Source organism: Gossypium arboreum, chromosome 10, assembly GCF_025698485.1.
Source record: "Gossypium arboreum isolate Shixiya-1 chromosome 10, ASM2569848v2, whole genome shotgun sequence".
In the NCBI taxonomy this organism is placed as follows: domain Eukaryota; kingdom Viridiplantae; phylum Streptophyta; class Magnoliopsida; order Malvales; family Malvaceae; genus Gossypium; species Gossypium arboreum.
In genome coordinates, this window is record NC_069079.1 from 95,055,224 (window position 1) to 95,077,420 (window position 22,197).

The 22,197-nt window shown below is 32.5% G+C and overlaps 1 protein-coding gene across 1 annotated transcript; it reads left to right on the plus strand.

The window, feature by feature from the left end:
* The first annotated feature begins 1,043 nt into the window (after positions 1-1,043).
* On the plus strand, positions 1,044-6,678 carry LOC108489529 (long-chain-alcohol oxidase FAO1-like). The gene is made up of 3 exons (XM_017794152.2): positions 1,044-1,468; positions 2,061-2,336; positions 4,768-6,678. The coding sequence occupies exons 1-3, from the start codon at positions 1,241-1,243 to the stop codon at positions 6,502-6,504; spliced, it is 2,241 nt and encodes a 746-aa protein (XP_017649641.1). The 5' UTR covers positions 1,044-1,240; the 3' UTR covers positions 6,505-6,678.
* Positions 6,679-22,197: the final 15,519 nt, after the last annotated feature.

Below are 22,197 nucleotides of genomic sequence, written 5' to 3' on the forward strand. Positions count from 1 at the left end.
TGATTTCACGTGTTGATATGGATCGTGTTGTCTTGAGTTTTATATGTTTTTTGTTTGTTTTTCCATTTTTTTAATAAGTCTTCAATTTTAGAAGTTTTTGTCTGCTCTTGTAGCACCATTTGTAGTCTTACTTATGCATGTAATCTTAGTTTTACAAGTGATTTTAGAGATTATTTTGTTGTTGCCCTTTCAGTTTGGTAAAGGCTTGATTCTTTTGTCGATTTTTGCTCGCCATTTTGGACTATCCGAGGTTGATTTCCTTATCGTATTAAGTGCTTGCAATCACTCTAGATATGCTGTGCTTGAGTTGTGATAAAACCAATTGTCAACGTGTCATAATGTTCTATTGATGCTGAGGTTAAAGCCTTTGTTGTGTTGATAGAGCTTGTCCTTTACCATCTACGACGAGTGTTTGCTATTATTTTGTCTCTGAATTGTATGGTTTCATTCATTAAATAAATTAATGAATTTACTTTTAAAAAAAAGTCAGTTCTTATAAATCTTAATTATATTTTTTAAATTAAAAGTACAACCATACAAATAATACATATCTGAATTATTATCATTACAATTAATTACTATAAAAATTATAATGTTAATAATTAAAATATATTTGAACCTAAATCAAAATAATTTAGATTGAAATTCTACATACAATATATGTAGAGTAATACTTAAACATAAAACCTTTACATTAAGGCAAGGGGGACCTCATCCATAATATATTTATATATAGTAAAAGATATATATAGGTTGAACTAGGGATAAATGTAAAGGGACAATCGGGGCTCAGGGACAATTGCGATTTTGCTTTTTTATAAAGTATTTAATTATAAATTTACATATAGTAAAATTGGAAAATGAAAAAAAAAAGTATTTGAAGTTTTTCAAAATTTATAAATCAATTCCCATTCTCATAAAATAAGTTCTAGTACGTCCAATTCTAACTCAGAAATGGATGGTGATTGGTTAGCGAACTTTTTATATCAATTTTATATTTCCGTTGTCGAATTTGCCACCAAATCTAACTCGTTAATACTTATGCATACGGAAAATGGGGAAATATTATATATACAACAGTAGAGTTACAACTCTTCCTTTGGAATCCAAACACTCCACGTTTCCACTTTTCCACTTTATAAAATGAAGTTGCCATCCGAAACAAAATCATATTTAGTTTTATTAAAAAGAAAAAAGATAAAAGAAAGAGAGAAAGAGAGAGAGAGAGAGGCGGGGCGACATGGAAGGAAAGTGTAAGGAGCAACCATGGTTGAATGGAGAGAAAAAAGAGCCAAAATACAGCCATGGGTTTTGTTCAGCCGAAATACAGACGCTGGCCAGCGTTGCCGAAGTGTTTTTCCCTTCTTTACCACCGGATTCTTGGTTTCAAGGAAAGGACACCCAGCCAAGCAAGGCTGTTCAATCCTTCCTAAAAGCTTCTGCCTCTCAACCCCCTTTCCCCGACGAGGTAGTTCCTTTGAATCTTAGTTTATTTATTCATTTTTCTTATTTTTATTCATCAATTAATATTAGAGCTAAATAGTTGTTTTAGGAGATTTTAATATATTAAGGATCAGATTATATTTTATTTTTTTATTTAAAAATAGTAAATTAATCTCTATATATTGAATTAAAAATAAATTGATTATTGATGTACAAAGATTAACTTTTAATAATATAAATAAATAAAATTTTCAACTATAAATTTAATATATAAAAATTAATCCATTTATTTTTTAAGTAGGAGTAATAATGGTTCTCCTTTTATTGTTACTTTGTTTTCGCATATTTTAATTTGATTTGATTTAATATAATAGCATTGACTTTTGCATACACAAGTAAAACACGTGTATATACACATGTTATGGTGTGCCAGGTGGTCAGCAAATAAGTAGTGTTGGGGAGATTCTGCAGTTACATGAATCCCAAGTTTTAATTTCAGTTTTACTAGAAAAGAACGGTAACCCAGTTGTGTCAGATTTGGATGTTTTAACAAAAGTTTTAAAAGTAGCCCTCTTTGTCTAGTTTAAGGTTAGACAATGTTTGTATCAACGTTACAGGTAGCAGAATTGCTGGGGAAAAGAGCATTCATTGAAAGTGTGATAGTGGTGAGAATTGTATTAATGTTACTGTGGACGAGGGTAGGAAGCTTGTTGCTATGTGGAAGGCAGTGTTTGGGGAAGGAATGGCCGATTATAAATGACTTTGGAAGCATGGGATTGGAGAAGAGAGAGAAAGTAATGCAAAATTGGTTAAAGCACGGGTTTCTATTTACTCCCATAAGGGCTGCTTTCATCTACTTGAAAGTCTTCTGCCTTTTCGTTTACTTCTCTCGGGTAATCATTCAATGCTACCTCTTCCCTTTAATCTTCTTTCTACTTTCATCCTTTCCCTAAGGATTAGGGTTACTACATAATATATTTGTACCGATAAAAGTATGAGACCCCTATATTAAAAATTTGATTGTATTTTACTTATTCTATTCAAATAATATTAAATTAGCTCATATACGTTAAATCAAAGAGCAAATTAATTTTTTTGGTAAAAATTTCATCCATTTCTACTTTGATCAACACAAGCTACACATGGCATGCCACATGTCACTATTTGGTTATTTCATTAATCAAACCAATTATTAATAGAATAAATGGATGAAACCTTTAATAAAAATACCAAATTGCTTTTTGATTTAACGTAGAGGGACTAATTTATTCTTTTTTTAATAGACGAGGAAAATGCAATCTTACAAAGATCTATATGGTACATTTACCCTTCGTATTCATATTTCAAACACTATATCTTTTACTATATTTTAGATGGGATATATATCACCTTCAGAATGTTATTTGCAGAACTTAAAACTTAGATTAAAATGGTCAATTGAAAATTAGTTTAATTAACATTATTATTGCAACAACAATTAAAAGAATATAGACTCAAACATATTATTTCCTCTACTTTTAAGGATAACAATTATATATAAAAGTATATATACTTAACCGTAATTTTTATGGATTAATAAATTTTATAAAAAATAAATTTTATTTCTTTTATAAGGAGTGAGGACAAGAAGCTAAAATTTATAGAATGATTTAAGATAAATTTGAAGGGTAGTTGAATAAAAAATAATAGTACTTACAAAAAAGCTAAAAATAGTAGTTACCCACTGAGTTAGGCAGAGTGATGCAAGTTGAGAGTGTTCTATGTTTAGCGAAATTTATATTAATTATGGGATAAAACTTAATATCTTTAGTGGAATCTAGATTTGGACGGAAACTTTGAGGAGGAAAGGTGTATTCAACCGTGAGCATTTAGTTTTAATTAAATTGATAACACCTGTGTATTGTAATTAATTCAGTCCTACTATTATTCCAACGTGGCTCACTTTCATTTTCAATAATAGCTACTCTTCAATTTAGGTAACATCTTAAGAGAAAATCAATAATAGCTGGTCCATTTTTTCTCCCATAATTTTTCCAATTTTAATTCAAAAATTATTTGAAGTTCTAAAATTTTGATGACAAATATAGGAGAAATTATTTGGAAAATTTATTCATAAATTTAATAATATATATAGAGATAATTAAATAGTCTTGGAGTAAAATTAAAATATAGATGGATTACTAATGTTTTAAACAAATAATATCTCGCAAATCTAATATATATAAAAATATTTGTGGATATTGATTGGAGTTAATGTTAAAATATTGATTTTTTAATGAAATAATGACAGGTATTTTCTCTATATGTACTAAACTGCTAAATTCAACTTGGGGATTTTTTAATGATTTGTTTTAAACAAAGTCATACAGGTAAGAAGAATTAAATGATCTTATTTAGATTGCTGAGTAGATATTATATTATAACACAAATCAAAGATAAATAGGATGTAACTGGTTGTAAAGGCTTTGTATCAGCAATCATCAAAATAGAAAATAAATATTGGTTGTTGAAACATCAACATCATTGTAATAAATTTCAATTCTAAAACGTTTTTCTTGCCTATCTTTAGGGTTTAACTTTTTACTTATAATAAAATAATGAGTTAAATCTCTATTTAAAGCTTCATCTTGTTAATTTTGAGGCATTATCTTTTTAAATTATGTTATCAACTTGATAACTATTTTTATATTAGGATCAAAGTTAGACATTTGTTTCTATATTAGGGCTTAAAATTTTTTGTTAAGTTAATATTTGAACTTGGCAATTATTTTTACATTGAAACTTCAACTTTAGGGTTTTTAAGAAAAAATTTGGACAAAAGCCTCAATATGAGAATAATTGTCAAATTCAGGGTCTAACTTGTACAAAAAAAAAGTTGAAGCCATAATGCGAAAATAATTGTCAAGTTTAAGATCTAACTTGAATAAAAAAAAGTTCATCCCTAATATGAAAAGATGCCAAATTCAAGTTCCAAAAAGTGATTTAAACGAACTCTCATATTAATTGAAAATATAATTTCAATAAAACTCATAAGACTCGAGTCAAAGTTTAAAATATTAGTTAAATATTTGAGCTCAATTCAACAAACACAGCAAAATTTGATTACTTTTTTGAGCCAAAACTAAATAATTTACGAGTGTCAAGTAGGCCTTATTAATTGTTGTACGACAGTTTCAGGATAAGATAAAGTAACAAGGTTTGCATGTAATAATAATATTCATCAAATTAATGGTATATCAAGGAACTTGAATTGATATATAATAACTAGAAAATTATTTAGAATTAACTATGAAAATGTATAAATATTACGAATTATATGTTCAGGTAGGAGAAGATGGTGAAAATCCAGCATGGGAAGCTATTGGATATAATGTAGACAAAGTTGAGGATCAGCCGCAAGCAAGAAAGGAAAGGCCTCTTCAAAAGGGAATGATTGAGACTGTGCATGAAAAAGACTCCACTCTTTATCGTTCTCTATCACAGAAAGGCCTTCTTGTTACTGAAGATACCCAACAAAATGTTTACAGGATCAAATGCGATGCCGTAATAATTGGTTCCGGTTGTGGTGGCGGTGTTGCAGCCGCAATGCTGGCCGGTTCTGGCCTTAAAGTCGTCGTTGTAGAGAAGGGGAACTACTTCACTTCAACCGACTATTCACCTTTCGAAGGTCCCTCCATGGATAAACTATACGAATCTGGAGGAATCCTTCCGAGTTTGGACGGACAGCTGCTGATTCTTGCAGGGTCTACAGTTGGTGGTGGCTCGGCTGTGAATTGGTCGGCCTGTATAAAAACGCCGAAATCTGTACTTAAAGAATGGGCTGAGGACTGTAAAATACCTCTTTTTGGAAGCAATGAATATGTTTCAGCAATGGAAACTGTTTGTGAAAGAATTGGCGTCACACATGATTGTAAAGAGGAAGGATTTCAGAATCAAGTGCTTCGAAAAGGGTGTGAAAATCTTGGTGTAAAAGTCGAGAAAGTGCCGCGGAATTCCTCCGAGAGCCATTATTGTGGATCGTGTGGTTTCGGTTGCAGAAGAGGAGACAAGAAAGGGACCGATCGAACTTGGCTAGTCGATGCCGTTAACAACAATGCAGTGATTATAACAGGGTGCAAAGCCGACAGATTCATATTAGAACGAAACAATGTAGGCAGTGTAAGGAAACTGAAGTGCTTGGGAGTCATTGCAAAGCCTTCAAATCAAAACATCACAAAGGAACTTCATATAGAAGCCAAAGTAACAATATCAGCATGTGGGGCACTTTTGACACCTCTTTTAATGCATTCTAGTGGGCTGAAGAATCGAAACATCGGTCAAAACCTTCATCTTCATCCGGTCCTAATGGCGTGGGGTTACTTTCCCAACTCCGATTCCAAGTTCAAAGGGAAAGCTTATGAGGGTGGAATAATAACATCAGTACATAAGGTGGTAGGAAATGACAACAAAGTGCAAGCCATCATTGAAACTCCTTCATTGGGGCCTGCACAATACTCTGCAGTATGCCCTTGGGTGTCTGGTCTTGACATGAAAGCAAGGATGCTAAAATTTTCCAGAACTGCTCATATGATAACAATAATAAGGGATCAGGGATCCGGAAAAGTACATGCTGGAGGACGAGTAACCTACAAGTTCGAAGAGGTAGACCGACAAAACTTACGAGCCGGTTTGCGACAGTCATTGAGGATATTAGTAGCAGCCGGGGCAGTCGAGGTGGGTACTCATCGTAGTGACGGGCAGAGAATAAGATGTAAAGGGATAAGCAATGAGGAGTTAGATGAGTTTTTGGACTCGGTTTCTATGTTAACAAGCCCGTTGTGTACCGGGGAAAACTGGGTGGTGCACACCACTGCTCACCAGATGGGAAGCTGTAGGATGGGGATAAATGAAAAGGAAGGTGCAGTTGATGAAAATGGAGAGAGTTGGGAAGCTGAAGGATTGTTTGTTTGTGATGCAAGTATTTTGCCAAGTGCTGTTGGTGTAAATCCAATGATCACTGTCCAGTCCACTGCTTATTGTCTGTCAAAGAAGATTGCAGAGTCTTTAAGACAACAAAAATAGCCTTCTGAATTATAGTAATCCCTCATCAAACACCTACACATTGTTGTGCTTTTCTAAATTTGTTTGTGTGTATTGGATTGTAAGAATAATAACTGAAAAGATGGTCTATCCATTTTTAAGATTTTTGTACTCTTATGCTCCTTATTCGAATAAATATGGAAGTGTTAAAAGTAATCTTTAAGGACCTTTTGCATAGTATTTAGAGTTGACAAAATAGAAGTTTACTGATAATTGGTTTGTGCCGATATAAGCTTATAATGATCTAAATTCAAAAAAGTCTAAGCTTAAAATAGATTCGAGCTCAAGAAAACTTGAGATTGAGAAAATTTTAACTTGAGAAAGCTCGAGACCCTAAAAATTTGAGATCAATCTAAACCCGAATTTAAGATAGATCCGACTTAAAACCTAAAAAACTCCAAATTTATAATTTAACAACCATGGCTATAATAGATATTAATAATTAATATAATTTTATTATATTACTTAAAATAGAAATAAAATAAAAATAAATAAAATTATTTATTTTATGAAAATGTGTTACATATTTATATCAAAATTTTATTAAAAATAATTAAAATAAATTTTATTTTAAATTATAAAGTGAAATAAAATTTTAAAAACATTAATTGAATACAAATATTTTAATACTATAATTATTTATGTATAATAAAGATATAAAATTAACAATTATTAAAATTTATAAATTAAAATTTAATAATAATATAAAATATATAATGACATAATATATTAATTTAATAATACAATAATTAGTGTTATACTTATGCAGTACTAATAACATTACTAATAAAATGATTTGGGAATTTAGGTTAATAAAGTTTAAATTGGACTTAAATTTGGTTGATATTGGGCTTGGGTTTTAAGTTGGTTAATTTAGCTTAAAAGTTTTACATTTTAAAACTGAAATCGAACCGACAATGTCAAATCAACCGATTACATAATCAAACTTTAATGCAATGTATAAACTATTAATATTTTTATATTATCGATAATACATAGCATTGTATAATATAGTATGAGAGTTAACTTTTAAATGTACAAATAGTATAAGGACTTAGAGCATATTCAACTAGTATAATAAAAATGATATATAATAATTAATATATTATGTACTATAATTATAGTATGTGATATAGCATTACATAATGTAATAAATATGTTTTAAAACTATTAATGTCATACTCGGTTTCCGCTAAGATTGAAAATTTAGAAATAATTGAGGGATTAAATTGAAAGAAGTCATAATTTGGTGGCCTCTGTTGGAAAGTCGGAAGGAGAGAGTAACCAATTTAGGATTTGGTTGAAATCCAAGGCCGGTTTGGTTGGATTTGAACCAACTAGTCCTTTAGTGGGGGACAAAATGATTAGGGATGAATGATTGTTATACGGTGGGAGATTGCACATGAAGGGTTATAAATAACTGAGAGTTGAATCCTTAAAGGGGGATTCCTCTCAAATCTTTTTCATTCCTTTCCCTTCTTAATCTTCTTCCTCGGTTGCTCTGAGGGAGCTATGATCATGGGAAACTCTACATGAAGTGATGATTATGAGAAATTGGTCAGAAAAGTAGAAAATTCAAGAAGCTGGTAAGATCCTAAATCCTTCAGTGTGTGTAAGATTTAGGAACCAAACTTAAGGGTTTCCAAAACCATTTTAGGGGTTCTACGCATTCTGGGAAATTGAGGTTTAGGTTAAAAATATTGAGTTTAACCTATGATTTGGTTGACGTGCTTGCTAGAAGAATGAAAGCTCTAGCATTTGGAAAAACGAAGTAGAGGAAAAGGAAAATAAGTATCAAGTGAGTTTCTATGCCCCATTTCTAGGATGTTGTATGAATAGCATGAATTTTGCAATGATAGATGTATAAGTTGGCATGTTCCATGTTACTAAGCTTATGTGATTATATGTTTGTGCTTGTGTGTGTGATGATTTGTGAAACACGGAGGGAAATTTTTATCAAGTTAGATTAAGTTAGGACTTGGGAAAAAGGTGATTCTGTTAGATAGCACCATAAGGTGTTGCTGTGTAACACCCCAATCCCGTATCCGTCGCCGGAATAGGTAAAGGGGCATTACCAGACTTGAAACTCATATCAGAACAGTAAAAATTTTTTTTTTTTGAACATTCCTTTAGATAAGTACTAAAGACAGTCAGGGATACAATTTAAACTTCTATAAGTACACATTCAAAAGATGCCATTTTCGCATGGCTTATATACATTAACCAAAATATTCTTGACCTTTGGTCTATTCTATACATGCCATAAAATAATTCTAATCATAACAGTAACAAGCAGTGGATAATGATAGTGTGACTAGTTGCTGACGATCCCCGAGCCTGTAGCTTCGAAATGAGATCTATAAAACAGAGAAAACAAAGTAAACGGAGTAAGCATTACAATGCTTAGTAAGTTTTAAGCAGTGTCAACAGATAACAATCAAATTATAACATAGTTGTTCGTATTTTTATTTCACTCTTCCTTCGGGCATACCATCCCTTTACCGAATATGCACATCTCATCATATACAATAGGCAGATAAACTTTCACATAAAAGTGAGCTCATGTGACATAGGTATATTGTATAATTTCACATAACCTCTCACACTGATCCGATGTCACATAATCATAGGAATAGTCTCATAAATTGCTCTCGTATGCATCACATAACTACCTTATGATTTAGTTCAAATCAAGCTCACATATAAACTTGGAGTACATACCTGTTTAACCTTTCGCATTGAATATATTTATAAGCAATTCTTATTACGAAGTCTTATAGCTTTAACCTCTACTCGGATTATCGGCAAGACCTTTAGCTCAGATGAAATCTCCACACGAAGTTATCGGGTCTTACCCGGACAAAATCTCCACACGTAGTCATCGGGTCTTACCCGGAATATATTTCCAAGTTTCATGTACATTTAATCACATGTTACAACATTCACATCGATTGTCATATTTGTAATTCATTTGCCTCATCAAATATCTAATAATACACACCTTTCACATTTACTCATTCGGCCACAATATACACACATCGCCTACATATTTCACACTAGCCATTCGGCTTTACCACATATACATATCTCATACATATTTCACACTAGCCATTCGGCTTTACCACATATACATATCTCATATATATTTTTCACATTGACCATTCGGCTTTACCACATATGCATATCTCATACATATTTCACATTAGCCATTTGGCTTTACCACATATACATATCTCATATATATATATTTCACATTAACCATTCAGCTTTACCACATATACATATCTCATATATATATATTTCGCATTAGCCATTCGGCTTTACCACATATACATATCTCATACATATTTCACATTAGCCATTCGGCTTTACCACATATACATATCTCTTACATATTTCACATTAGCCATTCGGCTTTACCACATATACATATCTCATACATATTTCACATTAGCCATTCAGCTTTACCACATATACATATCTCATATATATATATATATATATATATATATATATTTCGCATTAGCCATTCGGCTTTACCACATATACACATCTCATACATATTCCATATTAGCCATTCGGCTTTACCACATATACATATCTCATACATATTTCACATTAGCCATTCGGCATATCTCATACATATTTCACATTAGCCATTCAGCTTTACCACATATACATATCTTATGCATCAATTTCAGCAATAGCTTATAAGCAACTCAAATAGTTTCATCAATGTTTACAACAAATTCACATATTCACTACAAGCTGTTTTCCTGAGCAATAGTCACTAAATTATTTATAACTGGAGCTACAAAACTCAAAATCAATTACCGTTAATTTTACCTGAATATAGACTCATATATCTTCCCTCTATAAAATTTTCAGAATTTTAGGTTTTTCCAATCAATACCAGATTTTTCTTAAAGTTTCCCCTGTTTCACTGTTTGACTAATCTGACTACTCTTCACTACGAATCAAATTTCTCATTGTACAGAATTCAAAATGTGTTCTATTTGATTTCATTTGAAACTAGACTCATTAAGGAGTCTAAGAATATAAATTTTATCTTATAAACATTTTTGTACAAATTATAATGATTTTATGAATACCGAATAGGGGACTTCGGAGTCATTCTGACACCGTCTCACTCAACTTTAAATATCTCTTTATAGGAAATTTCTTTTCTCACACGGTCTCTTTTATAAGAAACTAGACTAATTAAGCTTTGATTATATATTTTATTCAGCCTATAATTCCACACCATCAATTTATGGTGATTTTCTAAAATCACGTTACTGCTGCTGTCCTAAGCAAAATATTACAATTTGCTCTTAAATTTCCAAGTCCAAACACTTATGAACTCACCATTTGAGTTTAAAACATATCATGGCCACATCATATCTTATTAAATCAACTCATTATGTCCTATTATGATTGAATTTACTCAACGTTTAATCACTTAAAACTTACCTCGGAAGTGGTCGACGACTAGATATCCACGGCTATTCGTTTACTTCCTCTTTTCCCCTATCCGACTTTGATCCTCTTTGCTCTTAAGCTTAATTAAAACAATAGATTTGCTTAAGTACTTAACTAATATTATTCACTTAACAATCACATTTGGCAATCACATATCATTTAATCTATATCTAAAACAATAGATTTCAATATGTATCATATTTGATAATTCATGCCATGACTCGATCTCATGCTTATTTAATTTATATCTAATTCACGTTCACAAGCAAAGAGCCACTTAATTTATCATGCTTCCTTATACATGAATTTAATCATATTGCCGAATATTAACCCAACATCACAAGCATAATCACCATGAAACTTGCCTTAATACACATTTTATCCCATTGCCGAATACATATATATATCAAACAAATATTTATTCACATAACAACAATTCATTCACATCTCTATAAATGGTCATAATCGGACATTATAAACAAATCAACTAGTTTAGCATTCAAATTCTTCTAACCATTCCTCAATCATTTACTCAATGAACAACAATCCAAGCACATCAAAGCATAGTCGAATGTATCATTCTTCTTAAATTCAAAAATAAATGCATGGGCTAACTTCACAATCTATTTAACAACTCAACTTTATAAACACATATTCGGCTAGGAAGAAAGATTAATAATTTAACAACCTTAGCTTAACATATAATTTGTTGTAACACATCTTTAAGCATTCTTTTATTCCATCAACTCAAAACACATTCATCACTCACAATAACTAAGTTCATATTCGGCAATGGCCTCCAATATAGTGACTGATTCTTCTCAACTAGCACCTAGTGTACACACATGATCACTTGTTTGATTCAAACACCTATCCACCAAAAATTCATCCAAATTAACAAGAACAACAACCACATTCCTTGTTATCTACCATGACCGAAACCCATATTCATTCACCAAATATCAAAAATTTAACATGGGTCCAATAAGGAACTTAGAAATTTACTAGGATTTAACTAACATTACAAAAATTAACCAAAACTTCTTACCTTAATATTGACCTTAGATGACCGAATGCTTCACTCCCTTCTTCCTCTTTTCATTTCGGCCAAGAAGAACCGATTTCTTCTCTTGTTTTCATCACACTTTCATTCTTTTCTTTCTTTTATTATCCTTAGTATTTCTTTTATTTATTTCCTTTCTTTTACATAAAATAATGACCATTTCATGAAGATTCACTACATATTCTAATATATGCACCATCATGGCTGGCCACTATGTATAAAAAAAAAGAGTATTTGACATGCAAAACCATTGTTTTCACTACATGCTTTAATAGGTCCTTATAGATTAACCTATCACATTTCACAAGTGTCACACATAAGTCCTATTAACTAAATTCACAAGTAGTTAACTAAATCGAAGCTTAAAACTTAGACAATAATTATCATATTCAAATAATTTGGTGACTCGGTTTAGCGGTCCCGAAATCGCTTTCCGACTAGGGTCACTTTAGGGCTGTCACATGCTGTGTGCAAACTGTGATGGCAAAGCTTCAGGTCTTACAAACGGGACACTACGGTGTTCGACCATCAATGTTAGGAATGGTGAAATGGAGGAATGGATAAGATGCAATGAGAAAGGTAAATGAAAAAAAATCATGGCCTAGGCCATAGTTCCAATCGAAAACTATATGCCTAAAATGAGTAAGACCATAACTGAAAAATGTTTTGACATCAAAATAACAATGAGTAAGACCATAGCTAATGTAATAGCCCGAAACTTGACCCAGAAGTCTTGACCGAATTTCAGAGGTCACATGTAATACCCCTCACTGGTATTCAACACCTGAATAGGGTTACGGAGCGTTACTGGACTTACAACACATTTAAACATTAAATTCTCATATAAAATTCACATTTCATGCAAACATTAATCAAACTCAAGCATAATGTCCCTATAACGAGCTTACGAGGCCTTAAACATGCTTTGGGAGTGGTTAGGGACTAAATCGATAACTTAAGAAAATTTCACGAAACTTTGAAAATTTTCTCAAAATAGGGGACATACGATCGTGTGGCCAGGCCGTGTGAGACGTTTGGTGTCACAGGCCATGTGGACATTTGAAATGGGAGCACATGACCGTGTCCTAGCCAGTGTCTGACCCCGTGTCCAACCCTGTGTAACTCTCTGACTTGGGTCACACGGCCAACTCACACGCCTGTGTGCCTTAAAAATGGCCGTACAAGCCTGTGTGCCAGGCCGTGTGCTAGGCTGTGCCAAACCTATAGGGTATACTAACTTATGCCACACGGCCAAGTCACACGCCCGTGTGTGAGGCTGTGTGGAGCATACTTGATATTAATTTCAACACCAGGGGACACATGACCGTGGAACATAATCGTGTGTCACAAACAGCCGTGGAACATAACCGTGTGTCATACACAGCTGAGACACACGCCTCGTGTGGACAAAAATAGGCTATTTTTCACCCAAATTTCATGTACCTACACCATAATTCAAAGGCACCAACTGAAGGCATAATAAGCATTAAATCAATCTCATACCAAGCATATTCCATACCATTTCATTTCCCATAAATACAAAACATAAAAACAACATATTGCCATCTAAATTCATGTCAATCTTTGTCTTTTCAAAACAACAAAATGACCATTTACAAATATGCATTATTATGCTCAATTCCACAAACATACCAGTTCACAAATCATCACCTATTGACATTCAAAATTACTTAATATCAATGAGCATCATAAATTCACCTCAATCACACAACATAAGTCAATTACCAACTTAAAACAAAAGCCATTTGGACATTTATATACATCATCAAATTCCCATCCTAAGCCAACTCACATTACTATATATATACAAACCAAAACATATACATTTACAAGCCAATTCAAATGGCCAAAATCATTACCAAAACATAACCAAAATGACTCAAAGTCCCTATATATGCCATATACTTAAAATACCAAGTTCATAGGTATCGAGAGATAGGTAGATAGTGTGAAGCAATCTCCGACGATCCCCAAATCTGAGCTAGCTTTGTATTACTATAAAACATAGAAAAATAAATGATATAAGCTATAAAGCTTAGTAAGCTCGTATGAGATAAATTCGATATAATCATAAACACATAATTCAACAATTGGTCATAAGTATAAGAATTCGCATCAACTAACAAACCTCTCAATTACTCATTCACAAAACTGTATACTTTCTTCACCATTTCTTCGATTTAGAGCTAACATGGTTTATGCACATACCTGTACCATTTCGTACCAATCTCATACACATTTTCGTCTTTCTTTTACCCATTGAACCATTTGGAATATAATTCAGATACTCAAGGTTTTTGCACAATAAGTACCTATACCATGACCCGAAGCCAAATCAAGGTAACTTATCCCCAAAGTACTAATATCATGGCCCGAAGCCAAACCAGTGAATATGCATGGCCCAAAGCCAAATCGGCATAACTCGCACCCGAAGTACTATATCATGGCCTGAAGCCAACTCAACGTATCCCCTAATGACATGTCACTAGCATTCTAATCTATTCCTAAGGTTCAACCAGGATTTCAAATGTCGGATCATCGTTGAATCACTATCGTTCGTATCCACAGCCTCGTATTTGTAATTTATACAATATCGAAACATATGGAATACATTTGAATTAAAATTCATCACATACAAACTTACCTCGAATATGGAAACGACGAAATAAGTCGTTTAGTAAATATCTTTCGTTTTTCCCCATTCTAGATTCAAATTCCGCTTTTATTGATCTAAATATATTCAAAATTAACTTATTTAATCATCTCTTTATTCAATTTAATCCAAAACACATATTAGGGTTATTTTACACATTTGGCCCTAAACTTTCACATTTTTACAATTTAGTCTTTATTACACAAAATTACAAATTCATGCAAATTTTACGACACCCATGCTTAGCCGAATTACCATTATACCCCTAGCAGCCCATTTTTTCATTTATTTCACATTTTAACCACAAAGTTTCAACATTTCTCAATTTAATCCCTATTTTGAATTTTCACTAAAAATCACTTAACCAAACTTGTATATCTATCAACAAGCATTCAAAATCTATCAAGAAACTTAAAAAATCAATCATATTCATCAATGGCATCATTCAAAATCTTTAACAGTTTTGCAAAATAGTCCCTCGGCTAGCTAGTACTAGTTGCAACGATAAAAAAACATAAAAATAATTAAAAACAGGACAAAAATGGGCTTACAATTAGATCATAAAGTGGCCGAACCCTAGAAACCTCCCATGGGTGTTTTTCTTTCTTATTTTCGGTGGTAGAAGATGAAAATGGAGGAAAAAATTGGCTTATTTTTACTTAATTCATGTTTATTTTATGAATTACAAATTTAACCTCTGTAAATTTAATATATGCCCAAAAATGTCCACTCACCATTATAATGGTCTAATTACAACATAAGGACTTTACCTTTAAGGTTCTATATCTATTTGACACCTTCAGCTAAGAGAGCAACACTTTTGCATTTTACGCGATTTAGTCCTTTTTATCAAATTGAGCAACCAAATGCTAAAATTTCTTAATGAAAATTTTACACCATCATATATTGATGCTGTTAACATTAAAATAATAATAAAATAAATATTTTGACCTTGGATTTATGGTCCCAAAACCACTATTCTGATTTGACAAAAAAAGGCTGTTACAACTCTCCCCCCTTAGGATTTTCATCCCTAAAAATCTTACCAGGGGATAGGTTAGGGTACTATTTTCTCATAGCTTCCTCAAGCTCCCATGTAGTCTCTTTGACACCGTGTCATTGCCACAAAACTTTCATCAAAGCTATGCGTTTATTTCTCAACTCTTTAATCTCTTGAGCCAAAATTCTGATCGGTTCTTCGTTGTATGCCATATCAAGTTGAATTTCGATCTCTGATGAGAAATCACATGGGATGGATCAGATCTATATCGGTGCAACATCGATACATGAAATACATTATGAGTCTTTTCTAATTCTGATGGTAAAGCTAGTTAATATGCCACTGGCCTTATTGGTTTAATAATCTCATATGGCCTGATGAATCGCGGACTCAATTTGCCTTTGTGATCAAAACGAAGTATTTTATTCCACGGAGATACTTTCAAAAATGCTTTTTCACGATCTAAAATTCAATGTCTTTTCGTTTCAAATCTGCGTACGATTTCTGACTATAGTATAATGATTTCGTGACTAAATGAGTTTATAATTAGTAGGTGAAAAGATGAAACTTAATTATAAATCATTTAAGACTCAACTACATATGTCTAATCTGTCCCTCCTTTAGCTCGTTGAAACCATAATTGAATTGTGTGTTTGAATAGAAATGAACTAAATTAATAGGAAAAAAGAAATGGGAAACATCCATGAATGATTATGGTTTTCTCCGGAATGGAGAAATGGAATCATTTAGAAATGAATGTCAGTTTCCAAAAATGGAAATGGAAATGGAAATGATCCATTTGCAATCCTATATAGATTGCTTAAAAATTTATCGAAAGAATGAGTTTATGTTTTTGGACTATTTTGAAGCCTAAAAATTAAAAAAAAAATCATTCGGTCACAGTGAGCATGTTAAGTTGTGAAATATTGAACATATTTTCTTGAAATTTTATCAGGGGCAAAATTGACAAAATTTTACTAGGGGTAAAATCATCGAAATTTAGCTGAGGGTAAAATAGGGATGAGAAAATTGTTTTATATATAACTATTAAAGTTTATTTTGGGAAATAGAAAAACTAAATCGGGTTGGATCACATTATAGAGTACTGGTCAAAAAGCCCTAGGAATTACTCATAATTGGACTCGGTGTGAGAGAGACCTAAAAATCCCTCATGGACATGAAGGGGGTAACAACCCCAGTAGGTGTTGGATTGTCGGTACGCCCTGTGGCATAGTGGAAAAAAAATTCCAGCGACCATCAACCATGGATCCGTGTAAGAGGAACGAATTGGTAGAAAATAAGTTGAAGATATACCTTTAGGATCTAATTTCTTTCACAATGACGATTCCAAGTTGCAACCAAAAATGTCTTAACCTTTACATAGTTAACAATGAACACAAAAAGTCTTTGAACTTTTCAGAGAGAATTTGAAAAGTGGTTGCTAGACCTTTTCTGATTTTTTTTTTTGTAACCTACACTCACATGGATTCACTTCCTTTTCATTTAATATCACATGATAATAAAAATGAAATTATTCTCTTTCCTTTTAGAGAAACATACGAAAAGTTTTAAAATATTATATTCTTTCCAAAAGAATATTAATTTCCATATTTGTTTTATATCATTGAAATTATTATTATAACTATTTATATTAATAATTTCGACAAATTATATTTAGTTAATATTTTATATGAATCAAATTCATCTATTAATTTTAACTATTTTATCTATTTGTGTACAATAAGTTTGTACATATAATGTAACAGTCCGTTTTTGGTGAAATCGAAATAGTGGTTTCGGGACCACAAATCCTTGAGACAGAAAGAAAATTTATTTTAATAATATTGCATGGTCTGTATTATGATAGGAAAGATGTATGAAAATTTTGATAAGAAAATTTTACCGATTTCATGTTTAATTATAAGAAGGACCAAATTGCATAAAATTCAAAAGTTGAGTTCTAGTAGCTATAAGTATCAAATAGCTATGAAATTTAAAAATTGAGGTCCTTATATGGCAATTAGACCATTAAAAAAAGTTAGTAGCAATTTTTGACGATTCATCCATGGAAATTTAGAAAAAGAAAAGGACTAAATTATAAATTGAAATAAATAAAAGATGATAAATAAATATATAATATTATCATTTTATATCATCTTTTTCCCAAAATTCTATGGAAACCCTAGGAAAAAGAAAGAAAATCAAGCAAGCCTAATTAGGTAAGTAATCTTGTCTCGTTTTTAGTAATTTTATATTTTTGAGATTGGAATAACCTAATCTAGCTATTTTGGGGATCAATTTGTAAAGTTATCAAAGTATTAAATTTTTTCCATGGATGAATATGCTAAATTTTTTAAATTTATGGTAGAAAATGAAAGGTTGTTGATAGATAAACTTTGTAATGTGAATTTTTATGAAATTGTGATTTAGGGACTGAATTGTAAAGATGTAAAATTCATGGGATTTTTTGATTTTTATGAAATATATGTGGTGTAAATGTTATATGTAAAAATCAGTTAGGCTTGGAATAATGATTAGATTGCATGAATTTCATTTTTCAAGCCTAGGGACTAAATCATCATTTATGGAAAGTATAGGGGCAAAATGGTAATTTTTCCTAGGATGTGAATTGAATTAAATTCAGTATGAAATGGATTAAATTGATGTTAAATTCATTTTTATAGATCCGAATAGACCTAGTCCGGAGTTGGATCGAGGAAAACAAAAAGTATTGGATTAGTAGATCCTTGTATACGAATGCTTATTAAGGTAAGTTCGTGTAACTAAATTGTGTGCATTTATATGCTTGAATTAAATGTTGTGTATCTGAATTGTATAAATGCCAAATATATGAAATTGGTTACATATCCGACAAAGCTCGATAAATATTAAATCCTGTTTGAATAATGGAATTCGATGGATACAGGATTTCCTGATTGGTTGTGGTCTTGCATGTGTTGCAGACACACCACAAATCAAAAGAGCATCCCGTTATAAGCCCTCTCAAGCTTCCCATTATATGGTTCTTGTGAGCACCCTAATCGGTAGTGATCCTATATGTGTTGCGGACTACTGTAGCTCTTTGTGAGCTTCCTGTTATATGATTGGTTGTGATCCTGCATATATTGCAGACACAAACGCAGCTCTTTATGAGCGTCTTGATATAGGCTCTTTTTGAGCTTCCTGATATGTCTCGCTTAAACTTCTTGTTAAATGGCTATCCGGAGCTCCTTGATAATAGCTCTTCGGAGTTACCTGTTAAGCTCAATGAGCTTTCTGTTCGAAACTTTTATGAGTTTCCTGTTATAGCCTAGATGAGCTTCCTATTACATGGCTCACATTAGCATCCTGTTATATGGCTCGAGAGAGTGCTTCGAGATTATTTGCCCTAATTGGATACCCCTGAATATGAGTTGACGATTTACAGTGTTGTACACTTCAAGTGTACTACATGTGTATCCATCGATATTTCAAATCAATTCAACGGGCAAAATTCTGTCATGGTTAATCTGAACTTGAGATGATTTATAATAGAAATGTATATGTTATATAGAAATATGATAAGAAAAGTATATGTGTATTAAATTTATTACATGATGAGCTTATCTTTATTACTTGAAAAGTATTTAGAATTTCATTACTAACTTGCTTGATTGAGTTTATGTGATTAGGCAATTGGTCAATTTGTTGGGATGCGTGTTATTTACATGATTACTTAAATTGAATATAAACGGTAAGTTAAATTCCTGTTATGTGAACTTATTAAGCATTAAATGCTTACTTTGTTTTACTTTCCTCTATTTTATAGTGCTCGAAAGCTCGTGAAGGTTTGAATCGGTCGACGCACCATCACACTATCCTTTAGCTCGTTTTGGTATAAATAGAAATCTTGTTTTCATGTAATGGCATGTATAGGTTAATTTGGTTAAATGTTGGCATGTAAATGGTTGTTTGTAATCTAGCCATTGGAATGACTAGTAATGGTATGTTTAGTGAATATATACTTGAGGTTATAATATGGTTAATATATGTGTGCTTATATGGTTAGATTGAATTATGGTAAATACATATATGTCTTTTAAAAAGATAAGTTTTGTAACACCCCTAACTCGTGGTCGACGCCGGTGTCGGACACGAGGGGTTAACGAGACAAATCCTCTTAAAGTACCGACCAATTTGGCATTTCTGGACAGGCTGGAAAACTGCGTCACCGTCGCCTTAAAAATCATATCTCGAGTTCCAAAACTTGGAAACTGGTTTCGTAAATTTTCCCTGAATTTAGACTCATATACCCATCCATGGATTTATTTTTAGAATTTTTGGTTGGGCCAATTGGTACAGTTTATTAGTTAAAGTCACCCATGTTACAGGGATCGACTGCTCTGACCTCCGCGCGTTACAACTTGAATATCTTTCTGTACAGGGCTTTAATACTGGTGTCGTTTGTTTCTAATGAAACTAGACTCAAAATGGAATCTGTACATATAAGGCATGACTCCTAATTCTTTCTGGATAATTTATGGTAAATTTTCAAAGTCGCGACAGGGGACCCAGAAATCGTTCTGGCCCTGTCTCACGAGAACTTTAATATTTCCCAGTATACTGCTCATATGGTCGTTTCGTTTCATCCATATAAAATAGATTCATCAAGGTTCAGTTCCATAATTTACTCACTATTTAATTCTACTTCTACTATTTTTAGTGATTTTTCAATCTCATCTCACTGCTGCTGTCCGCAACAGTTACTGCAGTAGACTATGCCAATTTCATGAATTTTTCCTTGGCCTTAATCATCCATCATACATGACACAAATTATGGCCACCTTAACAAAATTTGAGTTTCTAAGACTCGTGGCTATAGGTTCTAGCATCCCACTCGACGACCACATAGGCCATTTTCACATGGCTTAAAGTTTACAACCCACAATTCGACAAAATATAATAGCCTATACATGCCAAATGTTCTTCAACAACAAAAAACAATACCACAAGATTTCAGCCGGTGTGATGACTTCAACGACGGTTCGAGCACGCAACAATATGAGTCCAAGAGACCTAAAATGGGTGACAAGAAAACACCGAGTGAGTTTACAACTCAGTAAGTCATAAGCATTCGTCAATCCACTGATAAAGTTACTACTACATGTACAACAAATGAGGCTAGGTACTCGTCCATATCGAATCTATACCATAATACCTCGGACCTTTCGGTCCAATCTCGTACCAATTCATACATCCACATTTCATATTCTACACAACAAGATAATCAAGCATTTTTTACACATTAACTCAATTTCCAGCACAACCATACAATTTCAATCATCACATAGATTTAAGGCTTACCAAATTCAACCCCGAGCATGAACATATTTTCTATTCGTCAAGAGCTCGAGGTACTTACCCGATCTGCTGTCCGGGATTAGCTCGATAATGTTGCACACTCAGTGCCAATTATAATGCAAGAACATATAGTGAATCCGCACACTTAGTGCTATATGTATTCAACTCGCACACTTAGTGCTATATAATCAAACTCGCACACTTAGTGCTGTACAATTTTAAACCCGCACACTTAGTGCCAATCTTGTCACCGTGTCCATTTATACCCGCACACTTAGTGCCGAGACCAATACCTTATGTATTTTGCTGCCTTTATACATTCAACAATGGCATCATTCCATACACATACATTTCCATTTACACACCAACTCATTTAAACACATTTGCATATATATATATTGATCATTTAAATCAACACCAAATATACGCTTAATGACTTACCTTGTGTTGGGTAAAACAGTCCAAGTCGGCTACTCGATGACCTTCGTCTTTCCCTTGCTTGATTCTCCTTCTTTAACTCCTTGAGCTTAATCAATAAATCAACTAGTTTAACCCTCTTGCTAAACATTCATAATTCAATTACACATGCATATGTATGTTTGTATATTCGGCAACCATCCTCACTTATTACCCATTTGGTCAACAATCTAAGCCAAGATAAGGCTTCAATATGGTTGCCTCTAACCGAATACATGCACACCAATCTACTTCCTTTGGCCGAATATGCATGTCTATGTGGAGGCTAATTTTACACTTAATACTACACAAAAAAAAACAGCATACATTTTCCTAATTAACGCATTACATATTGTAGTTCTATACACATCTCTCATTTATTTCATAACCGAAACAACATCACAAGCAAATAGACACCTTAAAATAGTATACATGTCATACCAATTCATCATGTGCAAACATATATTCATGTAGGTGCAATGGCCGAATTCTCAAGTGGCTTATATCCAAATATACACACATATCCAAAGCTTAAATCTTACTTACCATGCAACATGCATGAATCATACTTATGGATACAACATGGCCGAATACCACAACACCATACCGTTTCAATTTGGTCATGGTTAAACAAAGAACTTAGTATCTCATTCAAAAATG